Source organism: Brachyistius frenatus, unplaced genomic scaffold (assembly GCF_029030835.1).
Source record: "Brachyistius frenatus isolate BFR_SWC_R1_liver_20210118 unplaced genomic scaffold, ASM2903083v1 Contig_373, whole genome shotgun sequence".
Lineage (NCBI taxonomy): Eukaryota > Metazoa > Chordata > Actinopteri > Embiotocidae > Brachyistius > Brachyistius frenatus.
Window position 1 is genome coordinate 125,001 of NW_027210972.1, and position 27,500 is coordinate 152,500.

General features: G+C 45.7%; 3 protein-coding genes and 1 non-coding gene across 8 annotated transcripts in view; 2 read left to right on the forward strand and 2 right to left on the reverse strand.

The window, feature by feature from the left end:
- rbl2 (retinoblastoma-like 2 (p130)) overlaps positions 1–7,450 on the reverse strand; it is a 12,491-nt gene extending 5,041 nt beyond the window's left edge. For 2 of the 3 annotated variants that reach the window (XM_069724372.1, XM_069724371.1), the window contains exons 1-14: positions 6,956–7,027; positions 5,310–5,440; positions 4,989–5,189; positions 4,404–4,468; positions 4,172–4,300; positions 3,887–4,047; positions 3,659–3,723; positions 3,376–3,547; positions 3,129–3,292; positions 2,934–3,046; positions 2,752–2,855; positions 2,191–2,328; positions 1,762–1,926; positions 1,496–1,598 (exon numbers count right to left, since the gene is read on the reverse strand). In XM_069724372.1, the coding sequence (XP_069580473.1) occupies positions 1,496–1,598; positions 1,762–1,926; positions 2,191–2,328; positions 2,752–2,855; positions 2,934–3,046; positions 3,129–3,292; positions 3,376–3,547; positions 3,659–3,723; positions 3,887–4,047; positions 4,172–4,300; positions 4,404–4,468; positions 4,989–5,189; positions 5,310–5,440; positions 6,956–7,024 (1,780 nt within the window). In that variant the 5' untranslated portion in view covers positions 7,025–7,027. Of the gene's footprint in view, positions 1–1,495; positions 1,599–1,761; positions 1,927–2,190; positions 2,329–2,751; positions 2,856–2,933; positions 3,047–3,128; positions 3,293–3,375; positions 3,548–3,658; positions 3,724–3,886; positions 4,048–4,171; positions 4,301–4,403; positions 4,469–4,988; positions 5,190–5,309; positions 5,441–6,955; positions 7,033–7,222 lie in introns of those variants that run through there. The other variant, XM_069724373.1, reaches the window with a different exon arrangement.
- A 2,872-nt stretch (positions 7,451–10,322) lies between these two features.
- LOC138636385 (U6 spliceosomal RNA) lies at positions 10,323–10,431 on the forward strand. The gene has a single exon (XR_011312264.1). It is a non-coding gene; the product is annotated as a U6 spliceosomal RNA (small nuclear RNA).
- A 2,489-nt stretch (positions 10,432–12,920) lies between these two features.
- On the reverse strand, positions 12,921–24,515 carry LOC138636373 (aminopeptidase N-like). The gene is made up of 21 exons (XM_069724355.1): positions 24,224–24,515; positions 23,223–23,526; positions 22,239–22,381; positions 21,923–22,059; positions 21,178–21,304; positions 20,455–20,609; positions 19,825–19,938; positions 19,590–19,733; positions 19,006–19,071; positions 18,772–18,837; positions 17,827–17,999; positions 17,627–17,703; positions 17,341–17,474; positions 16,659–16,714; positions 16,081–16,228; positions 15,894–15,985; positions 14,800–14,907; positions 14,549–14,716; positions 14,326–14,466; positions 13,814–13,895; positions 12,921–13,566 (listed from the first exon to the last, which is right to left on the reverse strand). Exons 1-21 carry the CDS (start codon positions 24,513–24,515, stop codon positions 13,411–13,413), a joined length of 2,883 nt encoding a protein of 960 aa, XP_069580456.1. The 3' UTR covers positions 12,921–13,410.
- Positions 24,516–26,580: 2,065 nt separating this feature from the next.
- The window catches only part of dnaaf4 (dynein axonemal assembly factor 4), a 5,119-nt gene continuing 4,199 nt past the window's right edge, over positions 26,581–27,500 (forward strand). For all 3 annotated transcript variants that reach the window (XM_069724357.1, XM_069724358.1, XM_069724359.1), the window contains exon 1: positions 26,581–26,821. In XM_069724357.1, coding sequence (XP_069580458.1) covers positions 26,699–26,821 — 123 coding nt within the window. In that variant the 5' untranslated portion in view covers positions 26,581–26,698. The remainder of the gene's footprint in view (positions 26,822–27,500) is intronic.

Here is a 27,500-nt window from a genome sequence, read left to right on the forward strand (position 1 = left end):
TCATCGGTCTGATCTAATCGTTCTGATGTCATTGTTCTGATGTCATCGGTCTGATCTAATCGTTCTGATGTCATCGGTCTGATCTAATCGTTCTGATGTCATCGTTCTGATGTCATTGGTCTGATCTAATTGTTTTGATGTCATCGGTCTGATGTCATCGGTCTGATCTAATCGTTCTGATGTCATCGTTCTGATGTCATCGGTCTGATCTAATCGTTTTGATGCTATCGGTCTGATGTCATCGGTCTGATCTAATCGTTCTGATGCCATCGGTCTGATCTAATCGTTCTGATGTCATCGTTCTGATGTCATCGGTCTGATCTAATCGTTTTGATGTCATCGTTCTGATGTCATCGGTCTGATCTAATCGTTCTGATGTCATCGGTCTGATCTAATCGTTCTGATGTCATCGTTCTGATGTCATCGGTCTGATCTAATCGTTTTGATGTCATCGGTCTGATGTCATCGGTCTGATCTAATCGTTCTGATGTCATCGGTCTGATGTCATCGGTCTGATCTAATCGTTCTGATGTCATCGTTCTGATGTCATCGGTCTGATCTAATCGTTTTGATGCTATCGGTCTGATGTCATCGGTCTGATCTAATCGTTCTGATGCCATCGGTCTGATCTAATCGTTCTGATGTCATCGTTCTGATCTAATCGTTCTGATGTCATCGTTCTGATGTCATCGGTCTGATCTAATCGTTTTGATGTCATCGTTCTGATGTCATCGGTCTGATCTAATCGTTCTGATGTCATCGTTCTGATCTAATCGTTCTGATGTCATCGTTCTGATCTAATTGTTTTGATGTCATCGTTCTGATGTCATCGGTCTGATCTAATCGTTCTGATGTCATCGGTCTGATCTAATCGTTTTGATGTCATCATTCTGATGTCATCGTTCTGATGTCATCGGTCTGATCTAATCGTTTTGATCTAATCGTTCTGATGTCATCGGTCTGATGTCATCGGTCTGATCTAATCGTTTTGATCTAATCGTTCTGATCTAATCGTTCTGATGTCATCGGTCTGATCTAATCGTTCTGATGTCATCGGTCTGATCTAATCGTTTTGATGTCATCGGTCTTATCTAATCGTTTTGATGTAATCGTTCTGATGTCATCGGTCTGATGTAATCGTTCTGATGTCATTGGTCTGATCTAATCGTTCTGATGTCATCGTTCTGATCTAATCGTTCTGATCTAATCGTTCTGACGTCATCGTTCTGATGTCATCGGTCTGATCTAATCGTTTTGATGTCATCGGTCTGATGTAATTGTTTTGATGTAATCGGTCTGATGTCATCGGTCTGAGGTAATCGTTCTGATGTCATCGGTCTGATCTAATCGTTTTGATGTCATCGGTCTGATCTAATCCTTCTGATGTCATCGGTCTGATCTAATCGTTCTGATGTCATCGGTTCTTCTCCTCCCTCGGTGTGATGGTTAATACCACAGACAATGTGATGAAGATGATGAAGAGGTGATCAGAAACCTTTGATGATGCTGCTGGAGGTGAGGTCTGCTGCGGGGTTGCTGGGTGTGAAGTTCCCGCTGCTACTCTCCTCGTTTTGTTCCAGGTACTGAGGAGGCATCACCTGAAACAGGGAAAGGTTTCTGTGAGACAGAGAGCTGCAGCGGCCTATGCTGTTCGTGTGTGTGTGTGTGTGTGTGTGTGTGTGTGTGTGTGTGTGTGTGTGTGTGTGTGTGTGTGTGTGTGTGTGTGTGTGTGTGTGTGTGTGTGTGTGTGTGCAGACAGACCTCCTGGCAGGCGGGGACCTTGTCTTTGGTCCCCCTGAGACTGTCCCACAGCGGGGAGTCTCTGGTCCAGGCCAGACTCTCCAGGACCTGCTCCTCCACCTGGTTGAGGTGCTTCACCACCTCCCGGAACAGACCCTGCTCGGACCGGACCAGAACCTCGATCACCTGAACACACAGGGATGAGCGTCAAACACTGGAACTACAATCTGTACTGTTAACAGTTTTGTTTTTTTACCACCTTCATCTTCACATGATGAAGCCGTCTGCAAATCGACACCTCAACTCTTTATATTAGGATTCATTTACAGAAGAAAACGTTTATATGAAAAAACACTAGTAATCAGAATTAGAAACTAATTATTTTACTGTTCGGAAAACTCAATATTAATTCATCTATTTTAATTTATTTACTTATATTTCCACAGGTACCTTGTAGAAGTGATAAGCAGGCAGCTGGAAGACGCCGATGACGTTGGGGAAATCTCCCGGCGGTCTGTAGGAGAAGATGACGATCTCCAGGCAGCAGGCCAGCAGGGAGCGGTGGAACACGTCCTGCTCCAGGATACACTGCAACACAGGAGCCAGCGCTGGATCTCACTGATCTGATTGGAAACCTGACGATACTACGTCCCGCCCACCGATAGCTGTAACCTGACTGCACCACAGGCCTGTCAATCAAACAGACACGCCCCCAAAAACAGGTCTTCTTGAATCTTCTTTTCTAATGAATGAGGGATTATTTTCAGATGGACCTCCAGAAAACTAATAAGAAGGAGTGACTTTAGCTAACAACACCGAGATAACTGATGGACACATTTTATTCACTTTGGATTTGATGAGAGAAGTTGAATGGGAGTCTATGGAGCCGGAGGCTTTTTGGAGCCGACCTCTAGTGGCACTCGCTGGTATTGCAGCTGAAGACACTTCAGCATCGGCCTCATTGCTCAGACCTGGAAGCTACGAACTCTTTTAATTAAGGTCCGTACTCACCGACAGGTCGGCGTCTCCCAGGATCATCTTCTCCCTCTCGATGATGGACTCCAGGATCCGGTAGTAGAGCGCCTCCGCCAGATGGAAATACTTCACTGCCAGGTCTGGGAGCAGAAACGTAGGTGAGGCAGGAGGAGGCAGCGGGTCGGTCCTGTACTGACCGGAGATCTCGCGTGTGTTACCTTTCCCCATCGGCCTGCTGTCTGCGGCGCCGTCCTCATAATGCTGAGAGAAGAGGTCGAACATGTCCTTCAGGCGCTTCCTGATGACATCACTGGGGTCTCTGGCACAGGTCCTGGGACAGAGAGGTGGTTCAGGGGTTCAGTACAAGTAGCATAAAGTTCAGGTTCAGGTCTCCGCAGTGTCCAGAGACATACCTGAGCGTCTCAGTCAGCTTGGTGCTCGGACCCTGTTTGGTCCCGGACAGCAGGGTGTGAAGGCGTCCCACGCTCTTCATGGCGGAGGACAGCGGCGAGGACAGGCTGGTCTCCGGGACGTACTTCCTGCCGGTCAGAGGGGTGGACACCTTCAGAGCCGAGGCCTGAGGACAGCAGAGGGGACGGATCGGTTACGTGTCCAGACCAGAACGCGGAGTGGGACGGGTTCGGGGTCTGTGAGTCTTACGGTCAGGCTGCTGTGGAGCCTGTAGGTGGCGCTGTCCTGGTTCTCCACCCCCCCACACAGGCACGGTCCCGGGGTGCCGATGTCCTCGCTCGCACCCTCCCCCGTGAAGATCCGCTCATCCAGACTGCCGGTGGCCAGAACATGTTCCTCATAGACCCGACTGAGAGCCAGGCTGAGGTGGGGGGACGATACTTTATTGATCATCTATTGATCCCGCCTTCAGCTGATCACGTTAATAATAAATATGACATCATGATCAATATCTCCTGATCAAAACACTCACAAACTGTCTCCGAAGTTCATGGGATCCAGAAAGCCGGTCAGACTGTCCTCCTTCCCTCTGAGGATCTGTGGGAGGAGAACCAGGACGTTCAAACCAAAAAACACCCTCATTTCACCTGTTTATGGGCGTGTCTAAAAGGTGTGTGTGGGCGTGTTTAAAATGTAAATGTGGGCGTGTTCAGCATGTGAATATTGGCATGTCTGACAGGTGAGTGTGGGCGTGCCTCACCCTCTTGTGGAAGAGCTTCTTGATGAAGGGTTTCCAGAAGTGCTCTTTGACTCCTTTGGCCTCGAGCACCAGGCCGTCCTGCAGCTCACACAGCTGCTCCATGAAGCAGAACGGACCTGAGGACGGCCGGTAGTCCTTACTGCTGAAGTCCTCTGGAAGACCTGCAGGATGGGGGAGGGGGACAGACCGAGGAAACAGACCGGGGGGAGGGACAATAACATTTCTCAGTTTAAAGTTTTGAAGTTTTGTCTCTGGCCGGCTGCAGCGGTGTGAAGGTGTGGTTACCGCTGAAGTCGGGGTTGAGCAGGTCCTTCCTGGCGTTGCACAGCAGAGCGTTGGTGAAGACGAGGTCGAGGGCGCAGAGCAGCAGGTGGTACGAGTTCACCAGGTCGTCGCTGATCATTGGGAAGTTCCCTGGAAGTCAAAACGCTGAGAGTCTCATCGACCGCCGCTGGCCGGGTTCATAACCAACTAGTTCTTATTATTAACAAACGAACCCGTTTCTCCGAGTCTTTACCTTTAGCGTGGACAAACAGGACCCAGCAGAAGTTGAAGACCTCGGTCACGGTGCACGGATGACGTCTGCGAAACAAAGACGAGACACGTTTAAAGGACATGTTGGCAGTTGGCAGTCAGACCTGGAAGGAAGATGATCGCATCACGGACACCCGTCGCTCCTCCTGGTGACACTTCTCTTCTTTCTATCTCTTTAACTTCATGCTGAGTTGGAGTCTGAAGTTCACCTGCAGATACATTTCTACAAAAGTCTATCTTTTCAAAATAAAATCCCCTCTTTGTGTTTTCCTTCTGTTGTACTAAAATACAGAAACTTTAGAAAAACTCTCACTGAATTTGACTAAACTTCTGAAAGAGTTTCTGTCCTTCCTCTCTTATTCTGAAATCACATGAAGCCCTGAATACTCAGACTGAAAACTGCAGATTTCTAAATCAAACCACTGATCATCTAAAAGCACGAACGATGGACAGAAACAAACAAAGTGGGTGGGAAACAATCAAAATGAGATATAAAAACATAAAGCAGAATGAAAACAGAACCAGGACTGTTATGTTGACTCAGAGGTCAAAGGTCACGGGCTCCCACCTCTGCTTGCGGCTGCGGTGAACCCGCGGCGGCTCCTCCGACGGGGCCTTGAAGATGAACCTGAAGATGGGGACGTACTTCTTGAAGATGACGGCCGACACGGTGAAGTTCCTCTCCAGCTTGTCGGTGCTCTGCCTGAAGTCCTGCGGCAGGTCGGCCATGTCCTGCCACTTCTTCATCTTGTTGAAGAACTCGATCAGGCTGCAGGAGGACACAGGTCATCGCTACTTTATCTGGTACATGTGTATATTAAGGTGGGCCTGTGGGAGAGCGGTGACCGCTAACAAGGATACAAACAAACAAACAAACAAACAAACAGACCTCATCTCGGAGCAGCGGAGGATTCTGGTCAGAGAGACGTAGTTCCCCTCGGCGGTTCCTTTCCCCATCGTCGGCACCGACGACCTGCAGGCCACGTAGAGAGCGCAGGCCAACCAGTGCAGCTCGCTGCCCTGCAGAGGGGTGGGGGGGGGGGGGGGTAAAGAGCAGGTTTCTCTCTGACTGTACAAACACATTTATTAATACTTATAACACATATATTTCAAATAATTCTAGTTTTTTATGATTTGATATAGAAAAATTCCAGATATAAACAGGCATTTTTTTTCTCTCTCTGACTGTATAAATGCATTTATTTGTTTCAATTTCAGTTTTATATAAATATTTATATTTAAAAAAATCCAGATCAAACAGGGGTTCCCTTCTATTACCAGGATGAAATCATAGAGAAAATCTCATTTTTAATCTATTCGGATGTTTGTTTATCACCTTCTTTAGCTTTTACAATTTTTTGTTTTTATTCTACACAGATATGGTCGTGATTACGGTTAGAAATGATGTGAAATTGCATATTTTGAATGAAAAACATGTCAAATTTTCTTGGAACTCCTCCACAGACTTGGAGAAGATGCTGTAATAGAAATAAATCCCTGGAGCGGGAGGGTGAAGGAGGGGGAGGGTGGAGGAGCGGGAGGGTGGAGGAGGGGGAGGCTGGCTTCCCCCTCATTATGACCATGTGACATCACTGAGGTTTCTCTTCAGTGGTTAAAGGAAACTGAAATCGTTCTCCAGGTTCCAGTTCTTCATCCAGATCTGATCTGATTGAACACTTCAGGGGAAAGTTCAGGAGAACCTGATGAGTTCAGGAGAACCTGATATGTTCAGGAGAACCTGATGAGTTCAGGAGAACCTGATGAGTTCAGGAGAACCCAGGAGAACCTGATATGTTCAGGAGAACCTGATGAGTTCAGGAGAACCTGATGTAGCTTTAAAAACATAACAACAACAACATTGAAGCTGATTAAAACAGAATAAAGGTTTCCATCAGATGAAACTGTTTTATGGTCTTCGACTGCTTCAGGTTTGAAGGTTCGTCCTGAAGTCAGCCTCTGATTCATCAGTTAAGGAATAAGTTACTTTGATTAATAATTGAGTTAATTAATTATTTAATGAAATAGAATAAAAGCCCCACAGATCTGAGGTGTTGTGGTGTTTCACAGCAGCAGTTTAACTTCCTTTAACTTCCTTTAACTCCAGCCTCACCACGTAACGGGAGAAAGTTGTGGTTGATGACATCATGTTTATCGCTTCACTGAGTTTGATTGACATCAATCGTTTTAACTCGTCATTTGATATAAAGTTTGTTTTGATGTTAGCAGACGCCGCCGTTAGCTGCCGTTAGCCGCTGTTAGCTGCCGTTAGCCACCGTTAGCTGCCGTTAGCCGCTGTTAGCCGCTGTTAGCTGCCGTTAGCCGCCGTTAGCCGCTGTTAGCTGCCGTTAGCCACCGTTAGCCGCTGTTAGCTGCCGTTAGCCACCGTTAGCTGCCGTTAGCCGCCGTTAGCCACCGTTAGCTGCCGTTAGCCGCCGTTAGCTGCTGTTAGTGGATGAACGCAGCCGAGCTAGCTGCACCGTGACGGGCACAGACACCTGGTGTTGTTGTTGTTGTTGTTGTTGTTGTTGTTGTTACCTCCAGCGTGAAGTTGCTGCTCATGTTCTCGTAGGTCCTCCACGCCTCGGTACCCGCCTCTTCGTCCATATTCGGGGAGGGGGGGGGGGGGGGGGGGGGGGGGGGGGGGGGGGGGGGGGGGGGGGGGGGGGGGGGGGGGGGGGGGGGGGGAGAGAGAGAGAGAGAGAGAGAGAGAGAGAGAGAGAGGGGGGGGGGGGGGGGGGGGGGGGGGGGGGGGGGGGGGGGGGGGGGGGGGGGGGGGGGGGGGGGGGGGGGGGGGGGGGGGGGCTCGGCACAGATCCTCAAACCCGGCTCGGGCTCTCTGCAGGAAGTCGTCCTCTTCGCTCATGTTTCAGCTCCGATGACGAACCGAGGGAATAAACGCGTCTTCGGAGGAGGAGGGAACCCGCGAGCCGCCGCTCACGCAGCTGTTTACCGGAATAACGGCGTTATTACGGCGCTGGGAGCTGAACGGCTCAACACCGCGGCCATTTAAATGTCCTCTGACTGACAGGTCCTGGGAACCCTCGACGCTGCTGACGTACGGCCAACGACCAACCACAGGCTGAAACGTCACTTCTGTGCGCACGTCGGTTGGTGAATAGCACGAGCAGCGGCTCTCACCCAGCCCACTAAACGTGCGTAGCAACCATCACTGCGAGCATACTACGACTTCCGGTTGTTTTTTGTTTGTGAAGCCCTGACGGCTGGTTGCCCGGAAGTCCGTCTGAAAAACGTATAAATCGTGTATTTTAGAGCCTGCGAGCATTAAAACGCAGTAAAGACAACTTTACGAGCAGTTTAAGTGGCGAGTTCAGCCTTCGGCTTTCATTAATCCCACTTTACATCGGAACATTTGCTTCACAGACACCAAACGTCACAAACGCTATAATGTCCGTATTACTCCAGTTGAACAAAACGAAAGGTGACTGAAGTTTAGTTTGAACACATAAATCATACTTTGCAATAATTGACAAATTAAAACAACTTTAAAGTGAATTTCCTGCAGTAATTCACCTGCACTACTTTATTCTGGCCATTTCAATTTATTTTGGTATAGTTTTTATGTAGGCTATATTTAGATGTTCTTTCTTTTATTTGTGGTTGTCTTAATCTATGTGTATGAATGTATAAATAAAACAGCCTTGAAACAGCCTTCTTTAAATATCTCCTAAATGCATATTGGAACTTATAAACACTCTGCTTTAACTAACATTTATATACAATTTTAACATCTCAAAGATCATTAGAGCACACATGGAGTCTGGAGCCACAGAAAAGGCTTGGAATACCTTTTGTTTTAAAAATATATATATTTGCAAAGAACTTGTGACCCTGTTCAGGATAAAGCAGGTGTAGATAATGGATGGATGGATGGAGTTTCAACTGATGGCAAAAGTAGCAAGCTGGGCGATGTAAAACAATTAAAGCTACAACCAGGAAAGTGTAGAAAGTGACTGCCACATGGCTCAGAGCAGATGTCTTGCATGGGGAGTGGTGCAGATGTTCAGGAGGTGTGGATCCGGAGCTCAAACAGCCTCTGAAGGGTCCTTCCAGACAGACAGAGGTACAGCCATGACCAGTACTCTTCTTTTAAAACACATCTCTTACTAAGATCTCACGTTGCTCAACAGGAAGCTCTCCTCTCCAGGTGATGGAGCACGTTCCCATCCGTGCCTCAGCCGGGGATCGAACCTGCGACAGCACCGTTGTTTCTCTTCTGCTTCATATTTCAGCGAAATCCTGGTGGAAGGACTCGAGAGTTCCTCCGGCAGCACAGCTTCTCAAACTGGAGGCACATATCTGACTGTAGTCACGAGGTAGCACTTCGTGATAATGTACATGAATAGTAAATAATGATTCCTGTTTCACAAAGTCACCGTGTCTGTGGACCGGAGGGAGCGGATGGAGCAGGTGGGGGTGGGCCGGAGGGAGCGGAGGGAGCAGGTGGGGGTGGGGGTGGACCGGAGGGACAGGAGGGAGCAGGTGGGGGTGGGCCGGAGGGAGCGGAGGGAGCAGGTGGGGGTGGGCCGGAGGGACCGGAGGGAGCAGGTGGGGGTGGACCGGAGGGAGCGGAGGGAGCAGGTGGGGGCGGGCCGGAGGGACCGGAGGGACCGGAGGGAGCAGGTGGGGGCGGGACCGGAGGGACCGGAGGGAGCGGGTGGGGGCGGGCCGGAGGGACCGGAAGGAGCAGGTGGGGGCGGACCGGAGGGACCGGAGGGACCGGAGGGACCGGAGGGACCGGAGGGACCGGAGGGACCGGAGGGGCCGGAGGGACCGGAGGGAGCAGGTGGGGAGGGACCGGAGGGACCGGAGGGACCGGGGGCGGGCCGGAGGGAGCGGAGGGAGCAGGTGGGGGTGGACCGGAGACCCGCACAGGCACGTTTAAGGCAAGTTAGAACGACTCAGGACGGAAACACCGGACTTCAGGTAAAGATGAAGTAATTATGACTCTGCAAGAGCTTTAAATGGGACTTTGGAGTAAAATATCCGAAACACAAAACGATGGTGGTCAAATAAAAGTTAAAAGGCCGTGATGCAGCTGAGGGTGGTGTGCACAATCTGGGGTGGCGATTTCTTCTAATAAATCATAACAGCGATGTTTGGCCGCTGAATCTTTATTAATAACACATCAGTTAAAATAAGTTGCGTGTAAATTTGAGTAAATAAATTGTGTTATCGTCACTAATTTGACGCCTGTGTGTTTCTGCGCTACAGACTCCACCGCGCGGACGGAGGATGACACCTGGCGGTTGATTTCTGCAACTGCAGCTGGATTATTTTAACAACGAAAGGCAGGAAGAGACGTTTTGTTTTGTCTATGCAGAGAAACGATCTCATCACGTTGAGTAAATGCAGTTACAGAAACACAGAGGATTTAAATGTCAGTCAGGATCTTTGTGTTTCCTCTTCAGATCGAATAATATTTTGCTGCAAAGAGGTACAAACTCGTCAGGTTAGAATCAGGCTGAATTCAAGTTTAAATCAGGCTGAAATCAGTGAGAGTTAAACTGAGATGTGATGTTTGTGTGGAGCTCGGGTCTCTGGGGGGAATGGAGGAGGAGGAGGAGGAGGAAAAGGAGGAGGAGCTTGTTCTCTGTCGTTCAGCCCTCCAATCCAGCGGAAAGCCTCATTGACAAGACTTCCCATGAGTCAATGAGAATTCCCGAGCAGACAAAACTCAGCCGGGCTCAGACTGCATCAGTCAGTACTGATCTCACAGCACCCAGACCTTTTTATCCTGCTGTTTCCCTGCAGGATGCACCGTTTGTTTGAAAGCGGTTTTAGATTTGCAGGAAGCCATCATGAGTCAGGTGGCAGCTGGGCAAGAGGTGTATATATAGACACTAGGAACATCTGAGGAACATCTGAGGAACATCTGACTTCTGTGTTGCTCCGGCAGACACACCTACTGAAATTGAAATGATACAGAGAAGATTAGCAATGACCCCCCCTGGTGCAAGGAGGACACGGTAGTAGGTATTTACTTTATTAATCCCTGAGGGGAATTTTTTTTCGCTACAGCAGCATACAGAAGCAACAAGATAATAATAGAATAATAGAATAAAATAATAGAGTAGAATAGAATAATAGAAAAGCAATAAAATAGCAGTAAATAGCAGTAAAAAATATAAAATATAAAATGCACAGTATATACAGTACATTATATATCTATATATATATTATATACAAACAAACCAAGAAACACAGTCAACATATATATATATGTATATATATATATATATATATATACAGTACAGTATATATCTATATATATTATATACAAACAAACCAAGAAACACAGTCAACAGTGTTATTGTTATGTGATGGATTTTGCCAGAGGTGAGTTATTGTACAGTCTTATTGCAGTGGACAGGAATGATCTCCTGTATCAGGAATGATCTCCTGTATCTGGAATGATCTCCTGTATCTGGAATGATCTCCTGTATCAGGAATGATCTCCTCTATCTGGAATGATCTCCTGTATCTGGAATGATCTCCTGTATCAGGAATGATCTCCTGTATCAGGAATGATCTCCTGTATCAGGAATGATCTCCTGTATCAGGAATGATCTCCTGTATCTGGAATGATCTCCTGTATCAGGAATGATCTCCTGTATCTGGAATGATCTCCTCTATCAGGAATGATCTCCTCTATCTGGAATGATCTCCTGTATCTGGAATGATCTCCTGTATCAGGAATGATCTCCTGTATCAGGAATGATCTCCTGTATCTTGTAGTTCTCTAACCCTAGAGGGTGTTGGAGTTACAGAACCCTAACCTTAGTTGTAGTTCTCTAACCCTAACACTAGAGGGTGCTGAAGTTACAGAACCCTAACCCGAGCAAGGGTTTGAGAACTCCAACACCCTCTAGTGTTAGGGTTAGAGAACTACAAGTGTAGCTCGGATTAGGGTTCTGCTGAAATTGCAGACTGTATACAAAAATATTCATAGTCTATGGGTCTGAAAAGTGAAGCCAATGTGTCCTAAATTAAGTGCAATACCACTGAGGTCCACTAGGGGCTGTCTCCAAAAAAAACTCTGTCTCCAATAGACTCCCATTGAAAAAGCATCAACTTCTCTCATGAAATCAAATTAAAGCTCCAAGCAGCATTGAAAGGGCCTTCGCACCTTTTGTATTACTTCTTGTGTCCATTATGTGGCACTGAGAGACTTTTTTGTAGATCTGGGTGTGATACACGTGTTCACCAAATTTCGTACATGTAGGTGACAGTAGCCGTGAGGGCTGCACTTTAGGGGGCGCTAGCGAGCCATTTTGCCACGCCCAGACCTCAAACCCTTTTCATGTGTATCTACTCACGACTTCACATTCATGTACCAAGTTCCTTGAGTTTTCAAGCATCCCTTGACCCTACACAACGACTTGCTGTGTCATGGCGACACATCAAAATTTGCTGCATCGCCATGGCAACGCTCTTTGGTGAAAGTTCACAGGCTTCTTGACCTATCATCTTTAACGCCTTAAGGCTTTTCTCACCTGATTCCAGTCGGATGTGATCAACCTAGTGGGAGTACCACGTGAATAGCATAAAACATATCATTTCCTGTTGCCAGTAGGAGACGCTATTAGTAAGATTTCATATTGCCATACAGATGTCTTCAGGGAGGGACTTTTACCAAACATGTAAAGTTTGGAGAAGATCGGACAACAACTTAGTTTAATGGAAAAATGCACAAAAAAAAACCAAATCTTATAATAACTTTTCATCTCAAAGGTTTCGAGACCGATCAGTCCGTTAAAGGAGGAGTACGTTAAAGTGGAAATCTCCAAAAAATGGAGACTAAATTCAAAATAGCTGACTTCCTGTTGACTGAAGGTCCCAACGTCCTCCCTCTCAGACTGACAGACTTTGAGGCTCGAGGTTCGTCCCACTGTCAGATCATCCAGAGTCCATGAGGATCCTCTGGAGACATGTTGAGCCCTTTAAGCACCCTTTACCGTAAGTCCGCAATTCTGCAGACTTTGCCAAAGGAAATTACCCACAATTCATAGCAGAATTGGTGACATATTAAACGTGGTTCTCCCCCCGTCCACAAAATGTAAACAAACCAAACATGGATGGTTTTATCTGGAAGTGACAGAACCCGGCTGGTTTTCCTCTGACTTTTCCCATTTTTCGACACATTTCTATGACAGAACGTGTTAATTGGTACAACAAATATCAGACAGTCAGATACCAGCTGTAAATACGTTTTGGTGTTGATTTTTTCGGATGCATGAAACCCTAAATTCACGCAGGAATATAATAACTGGATTAGGAGCCATATCTGTAATAGTATTCATTCAATCAAACAGAGGACAACAGTAAATTCTTTAGAAATGTTTTTTATTCTCTTTTCCCAGAATGGAGTTAAATTATTGGCTTTAAATATTAACAAATATCCAGTGTCAGCACTTATGTAAAATTTAAATTGTACTTTCACAGTCACAGTCATATGTGGTCGACAAAATTTTATTAAAAAAAAATAAAAAAAATGTATCGAACTTTAAAAGGTGCACATATTCAATTTATACTCAGTTTCAGAGCAACACCAAAACAATAAATAAAGGAATGTCTTCAATAACAATCTGGTTTTACCATAAATTGTCTCATAATGTGACAGTAAATAGATCACAGGTAATGTGCTTAAACAAAAAACAGGTTTTGGTGCCACTTCAGGAGCTCAATATGAAATATGAAATAGATACTATAGAAATGGAAGGCCAACAAGGACTCATGAGAAGTGTACACAAAGTCTTATCCCATTATTGATTAAAAATGTGTTTGTGATTTTGAAAAAGTATATACAAAAAAATTAATGTTATTTAAGTAACAATTTATTTTAATCGTATTCCATAGAACTAATTTAGAAGGTCTATAAAACTAGTGAGTAAATCTGCTTTAAAATCTATAATCTTTGAAGCTTAACTTTTTTTTAATTGCAGGAAGTAAACGCAGCGTCCTCGTTAGGGTTAAACTTCGGCTTGATCCTCGAACCATTTCTGAACTTTCTCCTTGTTCTCTGTGATCCATTTCATGTTGCCGATGGTTCTCTCGATGGACTGATCCACGGCCAGCGTCCCGGAGCCGAAACCCACCTCGGAGTTATCAGCCTTGAACTGCTTCAGCTGGCACGACAAACACAAAATGATATCAGGTCAGTCGGTCTGAAAACACAGTTTGTTTTTCATCACGTTGCTTTTCAGACCGTTTTATTAACGATAGCAAAAAAAAAAGAAAGAAAGAAAGAAAGAAAGAAAGAAGTCATTTCTGGACATCAGAAAAGTGTTCGTTCTGACTGGATAAATATCCGTCAGGTCAGACCGATAGATTATTGTCACAATCTGGAAACGTGATTCCAAAGAAACAACAAACCTCCTGAAGCTCGTGTTCGCTGGAAAAGCGTTCGGTGACTCCGTTGATGAGGTTGGAGAAGGAGAACGACCCGCCGCCGTATCTGAGAGGAAAGAGGGCCAGATATCACAGGTCATCATCAGCAGTCCATTCAAGTTCGTCTTTAAATCTTATTTCAGGACCATTAAATCCTTTGTTATCCAAACTGGACGTACGACTTTGACTTCTTTACAGTCTGATGTTCATCCTTTTTGTACAGACTTTCAGATAATGGACGAAAAGATGTGTCTGCAGGGTTTATGAGGCCCAAAGGTCTCCTGGTGGAGCTCTCTGAGGACACTGACATCTGTCACTGATAATAAACGTGGCTGTAAAAGAGCTTATCTTCTGTGTGAGATGATGTTCCAGATGACGTGTTATCTAACACACCGTGTCTCAGTCTTTGACTCTGACCCGTGAGGTCTAAACAGCTCCCATCACGCCGTCATGTGTCGGTGCTGAAAACCTTTTCAGAAGTTTGGTGCTGAACTCACTGAGTGAAGATGTACGACCACCGGGCCCTGATGAAGTCCCACGCCAGAGACTGACCCACCACGTTGTTGGCGATGTAGACGATGGTGGAGGTGGCGTCCTGCTTCCGGATCAGGTCTGGGTTCAGGGTGTACTCCAGGTACCTGAGCGGAGGATAAACAGTGCGTGAGTGCCGGTTTCGGTACCCGTCGGTCATTCGCTGCTGCGTGTTCACCGAGAACCGACCTGTTGAGCAGCCACGGCTGTTTGGTGCAGGACATCGCCGAGCGGAGCTTCTCAGCTTCGCTGGCGATGGTGGTATTGCGGAACTCTTTCCAAGCGAACTCCCATTCCTCAGCGCCCCCTGCTGCGATGGCGTTACAGTACACCGTGGAGCGCAGGTTGGGATGGATACTAAAGGAGACGACATCGGTAAGGTTCAGTGAGTTCAGGGCGACCGGGCGACCTGATGGCGGGACTTAGACCAACACACCCACCTGTTGTTGCGAGAGTCCATCCACTGTTTGAACCACCCCGTGGTCAGATCCTGACATTCCTTCAGGCCGGTCCTGCAAGCCAGGCTGATGGCATTCACCTGGTTGTACCTGGAGGAAGGAGAAACAGGAAGTAGAATTAACCGGAATGCTGCCGGGTTAAGATTATTCGATATCAGAATCAGTGTCAGAATCACTGTATTGGCCATGTATGTTGACACATACAAGGAATTTGACTCCAGTTTTAGCTTCGCTCTCAGCGTCCAAAAACAAAACAGACAGACATAAATAGACATATAAAACATAAAGAGACATATAAAACATAAAAAGACATATAAAACATAAAGAGACATATAAAACATAAAAAGACATATAAAACATAAAAAGACATATAAAACATAAACAGACATATTAAACATAAATAGACATATAAAACATAAAGAGACATATAAAACATAAAAAGACATATAAAACATAAACAGACATATTAAACATAAATAGACATCTTTTCAGAATAGAAATGAATGAATATATACATATATAGACCTAAAACAATGGTGCAATTGCACCTAGTGCAAATTGTGCTGATTCAGTTGGGTGTCGTGCAAAAAGATCAAGTGATGTAAAACATTTGAACTGTTGAGCAGAGTGACGTCCTGCAGATGAAAACTGTTCTTGTTTCTGGTGGTTTTGGCGCACAGTGCTCTGTAGCACCTCCCAGAGGGGAAACTCATCTTATACTCTTATACACTACGCTACGAACAACGCCTCCTGACAGCCTCAGAGAGGGAGGAGCTCTGGGGAGAAAGGTCTGGACCAACCGATGCATCCGACCATCACTTGGAAACAAGACCCCGAGATACTGAAACTCTGTCACTCTTTCACTCCAATGAAGGAGTAAATTTCAGATATCTGGTTAAATCTCCTGTAACGCACTGCTGCCATTCATTTAAAAACACCTGTGCTCAGGTAAAACACCAGAACTGTTTTTTAAAACCCACAACTTTTGAGGCTTAAAATAAGTCCGTCTGTATTTTCGTGAAACGGTCCAACATGTTACAGACTGGACGGACACGTCTCTGCTTGTCTGTACTCACTGGTCCATGTGTTCTTTGGGTACATTTGTCCAGTTGCCCGTCAAGTTCTTGTAGTAATGGAACAGATCGGTGACCTGGTTCCTCAGATAAGCCTGGAAGCAGCAGAGACAGATCTCAGGAAACTCAGGAAACATATTTGTGTTTTGTTTTCTTCTGCTGTAGGATTTTTTGGCGGGAAGAGGAGCACCTGCATGTGGCCGTAAACCTCGCTGCGGTCGAACATGAGGTAGAAGAAGTCGAGGTTGCCCAGAGCCGACTCCCACGGCAGGTAGTCCCTCTCCTGGTTCAGGTACTTGGTGGTTCTGAGGGCCATCACGGTATCGATCATCTTCGCTCTTTGGGGCACAAGACGGTGACGATGAGATGAGATATCGTACAGGATTTTATCTTATTAATACCACAGACTGTAATTTAAAAGTTTCAGATGGGAAACTATCAATAAAGTTTACATTTCTCAAGTGTTTTATTTAAGTTCTTTTACATTTTCAGGAAACAGATGAAGGAACATCTTAGTCTCATCTCAGTTGCTGCTTCTTGTCAGTAAGATGTTCGTTCCTGGTGTCTAATTTCTGCGTTTCCTTTCAGTCCGACTAAAAGTTTGTTGTAAAGCTGCAGGAAGCTGAAGCTTTTTGCCCCGATATGCTGCTGAGCGTCACTCAGACTGCTTCCCCGTGTTTACTCGCCTTTTGGTTGGACTGAAGGTAAACAAACGTCTCCTCGTCATGACGATCATCCTCCGTGTCGCGCTGCATTCGCAGGACTCACCTGGCCAGGTTGAAGGCGTCGTCCACCAGCTGAGCTCTGTTGATCACTGGGATGACCTTTCACATAACAAGAGAAACAACTCGGGTGAAAATGCGTGTGAATACGAGGTGGACTCATAAAATGTAGAGAGAGTTCCTGAACGCAGCACGGTGCTGCACACGGAGCAGGAGCAAGAAAAAAACTTTAGTAAGGAAGTATTCAGAGTCGTCTCTTCATCAACATCATCAGCGTTTCACACGTTAATGTGACTCATTAGTGATGTCACCATGGAAACCTGAAACTGGAGCAGAGAAACAGCAGACTTTGGGGAACAAATCTTACAGCCAAGTGTTCCTGAGCCCACGCAGTGATTTCCACAGATTCCTCAAGGTCCCAGTAGAACTCCGCATTTTGAGGGCCATTTGAAGGGTTGACGCTTTCCAGAGTTTAGACTCGAAATCTAACATTTCTCTGCTCCAGGTTCAGGTTTCCATGGTGACATCACTGATGTTCTCGTACCAGCAGTCACGTTAATGTGAGGAACTCAGAGATGATGTTGATGAAGAGACGACTCTGAATACTTCCTCGTGGCGGTTGTTATTTCCCGCTGATCCGTGAGCATCACCGTGCTGCGTTCAGGAACTTATTGATGGACCTTCCTAACCAGAATAACATCCGTGTGTGTGGTGCGGCTGTGTCGTACCGTGTGGTTTGTGCTCAGAGCATTCAGGAGTTTCTGCCAGTTGTTCACGTCGTAGTTGACCCGGTAGTAACCCACCACATCCAGGTTGGCCAGCACCCACTCACTCTCCACTGTCTTCATCTCTGGAACGACGACTACAGAGGAAACAGAGTTGGTCGTTATTGTCTAGCAAAAGACTCCAGTGGAGGACAAAACCAAAGACATCAAAGAACCTGTGAATAAATCACACTTGTCCTGCAGCTCCGACCAGCGTCGTTTTATCTACCAGGACAGCTGTCTGATCTACCTGATTTCTCCATCAGCCACTTTGGATTCTGGTTGGCTCCGGTCTTCCTCCACTTGATCGGAACAGTCCACTGATAGCTGCAGCAGAAACAGACGGATCATTAAGTCCGGACACAGTCGGGTTTTGTTCTTTACGGACTGTTAAAGAAGCCCGTCACTACAGTTAAAACATGGACGAATAAGAGAAACGGAGAGAAGTACTTGAAGGGGGACGGGGTGGTGACGTGAGAGTCCGGATCCAGGAGGAAGTGCTGCTGGGATACGGCCCCGGTGCCGGTGTCGATGGTGACCACGGGGAAGCCCATCTGCAGCACCCAGGTGTTCATGATGTCGTGGACCGATGCAGGAATAGAAGTTCCGCTGGCTTCAACGGCCTGCGAAGGAAAGATCAACAACAAAGATTGATGTAGCAGCCAGAAGGTGTTCAGTCTGAACTGATCTCAGTCCACTGAGGTATATTCTCATGGAATAAGGTACCAGTACATCTTAAATAAACCATGAACCTTTCTTCAACATGTTAGAACGGGTCTCCAACTAGTAGATCGCAAAGTAAACTTCTCAGAGGAAAACGGTCGGAGACCCACGTTCTCGCAATAACGTTGAGTTAAAAGTGTTCATGTTGGAACGGATGAAATCAAAAGTCCTGAAAGTTTTGGTGGTTCGGGAATGTGCTGCAGATGATGGAAGTGAGGCCCTCGAGGGAAGAAGTACATGGACATCAGGAAATAATGGTGGGCCACTCAAAAAGGAAGATGAATGAGGTTCTTTTCTGTGGAACAGCTCTCTGATTGCTGTATTTTCTCTTGATTTACAGATTTTTGGGTCCTTTTCTATCTCTTGGGTCCGATACTCAGATATAAATCACGTTTTTAATTCATGTGCTTTATTAAAGAATAGTTTATGAAAGTAGGTCAGAGTTTAAATGGTCAGAAAAGAAAAGAAGGAATTACAGAATTTGTTTTTAAGAGGCTTGAAGAGAAGTTATTGATGATTAATAATCAGCTTGAAAAGATTTGTTTTGAATTTTTAGTCCTTTTTTTTTCACAACTTCACTGTTTTTGTAAAGGTTCTTAAAAGTAGTCAGGGGGTTCTTCTGATCAAACACCTGACTGTTTAAATGTGATAAACTTATAGAGAAGAACGTACCATTTGCAGGTGCTTCCACAGGTCGGTGTAGACGGCGTTCTTGAAGGCAAACTCACGCAGGTAGGTCTGCAGGACGGACAGGAAGCAGAGATGAAGGAGAGAAGCTGCTCAGCAACACAACATCAAAACAGTCTGCAAGTGATTCAGACTCTTCACAGCGAATGTCCTCCTAACTGAGCTGGCGTCTCTTCACTGAGTCAAATAAAAGCTCTTTCAGGTGGATGTTGTCCTCACCCTCAGTCCCATCTGGAAGACTTCTTCAGTCAGGAAGTCTGACAACATCCTGAGGACGGACGCTCCCTGAGGACAAGCAAGCACACCTTTAATGTCTTTTCAGCTGGAGATGTGTTAATAATGACCGATATATTAAATGTAAATGTAATAAACATGGTGGGATTGATGCTCTGCTGCTTTCGGTGAAGTAAGAAGGTAAGTCAGTAAACTTTATTTCTATCAGTTACAAGATGTAAAGAAAACTCAAAACCGTAAACTATAAAAATAATTTAACAGAAACCTGAACTAACCGTTATATATACAGAATAGAAAATAGAAAATACAATAGAATATTCAAGAAAAAAATAGTTAAAACCACTGGAGGAGAATTTAAGACTTTTACAGTCAAGTTATTGTACAAAAAGAACAAAATCAGTTGAAACAGATTGAGTTCAGTCGTCGTTTTATGTCTCTTTGTTGTCGTTTTGTGTCTGATTTTAATTTTCCATCCATTAATGCGTCCCTGCTGTGGTACATTAATCCTGAGTGCTCATGGATCTGTAGCAGTGTTTTGTACCTGGGCAGGTGTGAGTGTGTGTGGTCACCTTGCTGTATGAGATGGCGTCAAACAGCTCACTGATCTGTGCTGGTTTCTGGATGTCCTCCTCTCTGGAGGACAGAGGATGAGAAGAGGCCAGGGCGTCCACGGCAAACACTCGATGGACGTCACTGATCACGATGAGGTCTTTCTGTGATGAGATGAAGCAGACGGTGAGATCGAAGCTCCGCCGATCAGCTGCACCGATGACCGAGGCCTCGAGGCGGCGGGACGGTCCTTACCACGTTCCACTCGGGCTCGGCCTTGTCTGCTCCCAGGTACTCGACGTAGGAAGCAAAACCTTCATTCAGCCACAAGTCGTTCCACCACTGCAGAGTCACCAGATTACCAAACCACTAAAGGGACAGCACACAGAGGAGTTAATGCTATGATGGAAAAAAAAGAAGAAGATATAAACAGCTCTAGTCCTAAAAACAAGAAGTCAACATGACACAGACTTGAACCTGAACTCCTTCTGTAGGACTTGAACCTGAACTCCTTCTCTAAGACTTGAACCTGAACTCCTTCTCTAAGACTTGAACCTGAACTCCTTCTCTAAGACTTGAACCTGAACTCCTTCTGTAGGACTTGAACCTGAACTCCTTCTGTAGGACTTGAACCTGAACTCCTTCTGTAGGACTTGAACCTGAACTCCTTCTGTAGGACTTGAACCTGAACTCCTTCTCTAAGACTTGAACCTGAACTCCTTCTGTAGGACTTGAACCTGAACTCCTTCTCTAAGACTTGAACCTGAACTCCTTCTGTAGGACTTGAACCTGAACTCCTTCTGTAGGACTTGGGACTTGGTTGGAAACATGTCTCCAGCAGGGACCACCTCCAGCTCCCCAGAGTCTTCTGGGTTCATTCCTCACCATGTGAGCGAGCTCGTGAGCGATGATGGTGGCGATCCTCTGTTTGTTAGAGTTGGACGAGAACTCTTCGTCGTAGAGCAGCGCCGTCTCACGGTACGTGATCAGACCCCAGTTCTCCATGGCGCCGGCATTAAAGTCTGGGAGGGCGATCTGGTCTGCAGGAGGACAGGTGGTGTTTTTAATAAGGCTGATGAACAGCAGAGTTTGTTAACTTCAAGTAACACACGGCAGCAGTGTTGAAGAGCAGTGAAGAAGCAGTGAAATAACTGGGAATAAGTGGAATCTAAAGCTGCCAGATAAAACAGGCGGTATTTCATGTAGTGAAGTGTAAAGTACCAAAGAACAGAATCACTGGATGAAAGCAGAGCGACTGTTTAATAATCGACGCATCTGTTAATAATTCATGCTTTTCAGGATGTTGTTGGAACGGATCGTAAAAAAACCAAGAGAGACAAAAGCATCGCTGCAATCGAAGACCGATAAGAGCCGAACGGAGGACGAGCGTTTAATGGCACTGACACAGCTGTTTCTCTGGAGGCTGCAGCCAACGACTGTAAATGACTATAAAAGTAAATAATTTAGAGATGTACCTGTAAAAAACACACATGATGGCAATAAACACGACACGCTCTCGTAAACTCGGGTTCTGCACCAACAATGTGACCGCTGGTACGTGAACATCAGTGATCTGAAACCAGAGATCAGCGTGTGTGCCGGACTCACCGGACTTGGGCAGCGGGTAGGTGGAGTTGTAGTAGTCCTCAAAGAACCGGAGGATGGTTCCGGTTTTCTCGAGGGCGTATTGTCCATGCTTGGCGGCGATGGCGGGCTTCCGGGCAAAGATACGAATCTGAAGCAACATCACAGAAAATACACAATAAAACACTGCAATATAGTTTAATATCAAACTCAACGGCTTCAACCTTCCGTGTTCGACACGGCTCGTTTCAAACCATTTTAGTTTGAAATACCGACAGGAAAAATGGCTGAAGATCAAAAATTCAATTCACTTATATAATTGATTAAATGAAACCGATCATCTCTGTACGACAAACAGTTTATTTAACAGCTGCACTCCCAGCAAACTCTTGGAACCACCGTGTCCCCGTCACTTCCTGTTCCTGCGGTCAGCTAGCTGGCAGTTTGTTTTGATGGTGAGAGGAGAGGGGGCGGAGCCTTGCTGATTGGATATTAACACTTATTTTTAGTAATAAAGACGACTTTACGCTGTAATACTTTCAGCAGAGCTTCTGTTCACGACAGTTTTTAACAGAAAAATCTTGGAAATTTAGCAAAATTGCAAGATCCTGCAAATATTGCCGACAGTTCTTGAATTTGCGTTAATTATTGCGATCACGGTTTCCTGGAGGGACTGATTATGAGAGCATGTGTAGGATTATACAATGAGTCTGTACTGTTACTGAAAGTTTCGTGGAAACTAAATTCATCAGAGTCAAAATCTACTTACCAAAACTCCATCGATGGTTTCGTTAATGGAGCCGAAGTCGCTGACGATGAACGCCAGCAGGTACGTGGACATTCGCGCCGTTCTCTCAAAGACGGTCTGATGCAGCTCTTTGCCCTCAATAATGACGTTGGTTGTTTCTGCAGAGCACAAACAGAATAACATTTTTATTTCATTTTTTACGGTAGCTGCCGAGGGTCACAACCCTGACCGTTTCATTGATCCGTTTATTCCTTTAATTCGAGTTCAGCCAGTTCGAAAACGATCAGTGCAGCTTTACCGCCCTCGTAGGTTAAACTGATTAAAACCTGAAACGAACCTATTTCTTTGCCGTTGGACAGAGCGACAGTTCCTATGTCGTGGATCAGGACGATGTCAAAATGTGCTTTCATGGCCGGCTCGTCGAAGCAGGGGAACGCCTTCCGGGCGTCTGTCGGCTGCATCTGAGTGGTCGCAACAACCCTGACAGGAAACAGAAACAACACGTTTAAAGTAACATTATGGAAGTCATTGATACGTTTCCCATCAGCCAGCAGTCAGCTTGTGAGGGTAGGCGGAGCTAACACAATAGCTTGCTCTTCAACTGCAAGCAGCGACCTGTAGGGCTGAAAAATGAAGCTAACGTAGAAGTGCCAAAAACTGCAGTTCCACAAATGTCCACTAGAGGCTCCAGGAGTGAGTCAGTCCTCACAGACCTCCATGTTAAAACTTTACAACAGAAATACACATGTTTACAGCAGAAATAAACATGTAAATAAACAAGCCTGGTACAAAAAAACAGTTTTGGCTTGTGTAGCTAATTTCCCCGTTCACGACAACTTTACGAACTTTTATAGAACTCATCATTTAAATTGTATCAAGACTTAAAGTTCTGCAGAATTAATTAATTTAGCATTAACGGAATGAAGCCTTGTAGCTGCGCCCACGCACCACCTCTGACAAAACATTGCGTTCACAAGAATAAAACACACTTGAGGTCCAGGGACCTTGACCTTTGACCTCCAACATCTCTTCTCAGTTCATTCTTGAATCTAAGTGAACATTTGTGCTGAGTTTGGAGAAATTCCTTCGAGTTGTTCCTGAGATATCGTGTTGACAAAAATGGGACAGCAGGTTGGAAGGGATGCGAGGTCACGGTGACCTTGACCTTTGACCTCTTGACCACCAAAATCTAAGCAACTTATCCCTGATGCCAAGTTAATATTTGTGCCAAATTTGAAGAAATTCCCTCGAGGCGTTCTTGAGATATGGTGTTCACGTTATGACGGAGGTGTAAATCTCTCGTCCTATTATCTGCACGTACTTTCTCACTCCGCCCTCGTTGTACTCGCTCCGGTAGAAGCCTCCCAGGTCGTCGGCCAGCTCTCCGGTGAAGTCGGTGTACAGTTTGTACGTGTGGCCCTTCATCAGTTGACCGTCCAGCTCCAGAACCAGGTACTGAGTCACCGTCTGGAGCCAGGAGCTCCTGATGGGGGGGGCCACGTCGCCGCTGGCCGACACCAGGTTCGCCAACTGGCCGTTATCGAGTTTGGTGTAGTTGAGTTTGTTGGAGTGGATCAGAATCAGGTTGGTCTGCTCTTCACACACAAACTCCACACTGGAGGTTCCTGATGGCAGAAATGAAAGATGAATTAACTTCAAGCACCTTTAACTCCTCGCTTACATATAATAATATTTCAGTTGGATTGTTTGTTTTAATCAAACTTCTTGGGTCATTTTTGCTAGAATTTACAAAATTAACCGAATATTTAGTCGTTTTCTATCAGCAGCGTTTTTGCAGTGCAGTTTTTTTTAATCTTCCTTATATCCTTTTTCTGCTAAGATCCTCCGTCCAGTTAGTTTTGGAGTTCAGGGCGTTGACAGCAGATTTAGACCAACTCTGCTTGTATCTAGTATTAAAACACAACCATTGGGAAGGTTTCCAGCAGGTTTCAGAGCCTCAGTGTTCCCTGTCGTGAGGCTGTTATCCACCCTTTTATTTTAGAATTTAAAAAGTAAAAACTGTGATTTCGCTGCAGTTTTTCTCGTCTCTGATCTGAGAAGTCCGATGTTGTTCGTTCGGATCTCACATTACATTGGTGGAGCCGTTATGGTTTCATTTTGGTGTTTTTTTCTGGACTTAAAGGTTTGACGGCCTCATGAAACCTGTGAAGAGCCGGTCGCGGTGTTTCTCCTTCATGTCATTAATCCCTCACAGAGTCTTAAAGGTTCTGCTGGTTCTCGTTCTTGCAGATGAAGGAAGGTTCAGAGTGAATGGAACTACTTTGTATGAAGCCATTTCTTCCTGCCCTCATAAAGCCTTACCAGTAAAGATGTACAGTTTGGTTGTCGGATCCTCAGTCAGCCGCGGATGCAGCGTGACGTTATAGTGGACCGGCACCAGGCTCTTGGGCAGCCGGTACTTGTCCCAGGGTTCGTTGGACGGCGTGGGCGTGGAGGTCGACCCTCCATCGGTCGGCGACACCTGGTTGTTGTTGTTTTTGTTCTTTTCCTGTGAGTAGACGACGGACAGAGCGATGATGGTGGCGAGGGCCGCTGCCCCCACGACCATCACCACGATCCCGACAGCCTTACTGACGTGGAAGCCTTTAGCCATCCTGCCTGCTCTGCGGACACACTGCGTGCCGGGTGGACGGCCGAGCTGCATATGAAGCCGTCTCCCCTCCCATCAGGTGACACATTAACCTCGAGGTCGTAAACACCCTCCTCACCGGGACGCCGCCAAACTGGCTTCAAGTGCAAAACCCTAAATTCTAGAATATCTCACTTTATTCTAATTAAATCGAATCTTTTTTTCACGTAATGTCTTTATTTTCTTGTTTAAATTGAATTTGACAGTCAGCTGCTGAATTTAAAGAGAGTTGATGTTTCAAGAATCGGTGTAATAAACATGAGTGACGTGTGGAAACACAAGAATCAGTCCGACATTACAAAAGGTAAAATTTCTTGTTTTACCGCAGTGCATCGAAATATCACCTCATCTCTTTATGAATCTGTAATCTGTGAAGAAGTGAATGTCGGATTGTCTTCTGTCAGTGAGTGATGATAATATTGTTGTTCCCGTCGGTGTCTGTAATCTCCATCTGATTTATCGCATGTTCCTCTCTGTGGTTAAACTTTAACAGAGGACAGGTCTCCTTAATGCCTTCATTTCACCGAGGTCATTTTGTGGTGACGCAGCCGTAAAGCACATTTATTATGAACAAGAGTAGCTCCATCGTTGGCCCTCCACCCGCCCGGTTATAGAAAATGTAGAAACGTCTACAATATAAATTCTATATATTCTTTCCTGAAGCCTCCAGTTTTACACAACAGAATCCAGAAGACTTTCGTCTCACCTGCAAATCACAGCTCCAGTCAACAAAGTCATCATGAGGATTCTTTCTGCTGGTTCATAAAACCAGAGAAATTCCTACAAACCTGTCGTTTGTCATATTTATTTGAACCAGCCTTAAATAGTATTTGTCTTTTCCTCCAGAGACAGTTTGGACACGTTGAGGTCAGCAGTCGTTCACCTTCATTTACGTTTCTTAGTGGACAATAAGGAGCTGAAGGGACGCTTGTTAAACGTGCAGCGTGTTCTCAGATGTTGAAATGTGCTCACATATTTATTGATTTATTGACAAAACATTCAGCTTCCGAGGGTTTTGTGTTTTTATAAGTTGTTGAGGAAACATGACATAATGCTGCAGTTTACAATAGAATCCAGTAAGTACACATAAACATGTTTTACAGCAAATACTCTGTAAAACATGATCTTGGCTACTGTGATATAATCTCTGGCCTTGTTGTTATCGCTGCAGCACTCTGATTACAGGATTTAAAACTGATTATCAGGTCGAAGGTTATCAGGAAAGACATGAAAGAGTTCAGTGACTATACAAGTTGAATTTTCACTCTGATTTATTACCAGGAGGTTTGGAGACGCAGCATTATGTAATCAGTTAAATTTGGGATAGAAGGCCTTAAAACCTCATTTAATGGTAAATTTAAGAGATTATTTTTTAGTTTGGACTCAATTTACTCGTTAGTCAATGTAGTATCAATAAGTTCAGAGTCTGGTGTCGTTGAACGCACCACAGTGATGCAGGTTTCCAGACGTTTGGATTCAGGTCCAGTATTTTCTCATCTGTGTTTCGAAACTTAACAACTAAAACTGTGTTTCCTTTCCAGAACGATGATGCGATCCCTTCAGATAATCCTCTGATAATTCACCGGAACCTACCGACTTTACAACACGACGGAGGCTGACAACAGCGTGCACCTCCCTTGTTTGTGCCGCTCCCTTCAGTTTCCAACCTGTCAATAAAGATAAAGCCGAGTGGAACATCTGTGTGTGTGGAGCAATGATCCATGTCTCACATGGATGCTGCCTATTTAACACTGGTTCGGTATTATTTAGATTTAAACTGCTTTTTTGCACCTCAGCGGTTTCATTTAATTAAAAGCTTTAGAGAGTCTCAGTGTGAAAAAGTGTCATAAAAAAATGACATTATTGAATATACATACAGTATTGGAAATGTATCTGCAGTTTACAAAAGACAAATCGGTTTCAATAAAAAGAAAAAAGAAAACTAATTTTGGTGTCATGTCTGAGTTGTCGTTTTTCCAGACGAACCTGAAAGCAGCTGGTTCTCTGGTCACCATAGCAACGTGACGCCACGCGGAAGGAGAAGCTGATGCTTTCGTTCAGGACTTGAAGACGAAGAACTTATTTTTTAAAGCGTAAATATATCTTTATTTTTTATCGACGCAGCGGAGAGCCGAGCTGAGCCCGACATGCCTCTCCTGGTGTCGGACTACTCCTGGACCCAGACCGCCTCCACGGTCCACATCAGTCTGCCTCTCAAGGGCGCGAGAGTCGGCAAAGTGGACATCGTGTCGACAGACGAATACGTCAAGGTAAAGGGGGGGGGGGGGGGGAGGAGGAGGAGGAGGAGGAGAGGGGGAGGAGAGGAGGAGAGGGGGAGGAGGAGGGGAGGAGAGGAGAGGAGGAGAACCGAACCGGCGCTCTGAGCTCTGCAGGGTCACAGCCTCCATTATAACGGGGGGGGGGGGGGGGGGGAATGAACGCAGCCTACATCCGGGTCTCAACTAACCGTTGAAGAATTTAACCGGCAATGTTTGAAAGACACAAAAAGTTGAGTTTTTTTAAACGTACCGTGTTCTGAAGGTTTCAGAGTTCCCCAAAGAGTCTTAATAAACATCTGGATGACAGAAATATCCCCAGAAAGAACTTTTTTGACCCGGTTCCTTCGTTAGTTGGCAAGTTTCCTTCTCCGGAAGGCAACGGGCCGCCATCTTTGTTTGACCGACCTGTCCGTGACGTAGTGGACAGCCATTGGACAGGCTCCTCAACACCGTGACGTAGTGGACAGCCATTGGACAGGCTCCTCAACACCGTGACGTAGTGGACAGCCATTGGACAGGCTCCTCAACACCGTGACGTAGTGGACAGCCATTGGACAGGCTCCTCAACACCGTGACGTAGTGGACAGCCATTGGACAGGCTCCTCAACACCATGACGTAGTGGACAGCCATTGGACAGGCTCCTCAACACCGTGACGTAGTGGACAGCCA

Bases quoted from the DNA above. Each gene is read 5' to 3' on its own strand.
- LOC138636373 (XM_069724355.1), bottom strand. From the start codon at position 24,515: ATGGCTAAAGGCTTCCACGTCAGTAAGGCTGTCGGGATCGTGGTGATG. The intron at 17,704-17,826 runs GTACTTCTCTCC...TTTCTGCTGCAG, and splicing joins ACCACCCCGTCCCCCTTCAA to CTATCAGTGGACTGTTCCGA. The intron at 14,717-14,799 runs GTGGGTGTGTTG...CGTCTCCTTTAG, and splicing joins ATGGACTCTCGCAACAACAG to TATCCATCCCAACCTGCGCT.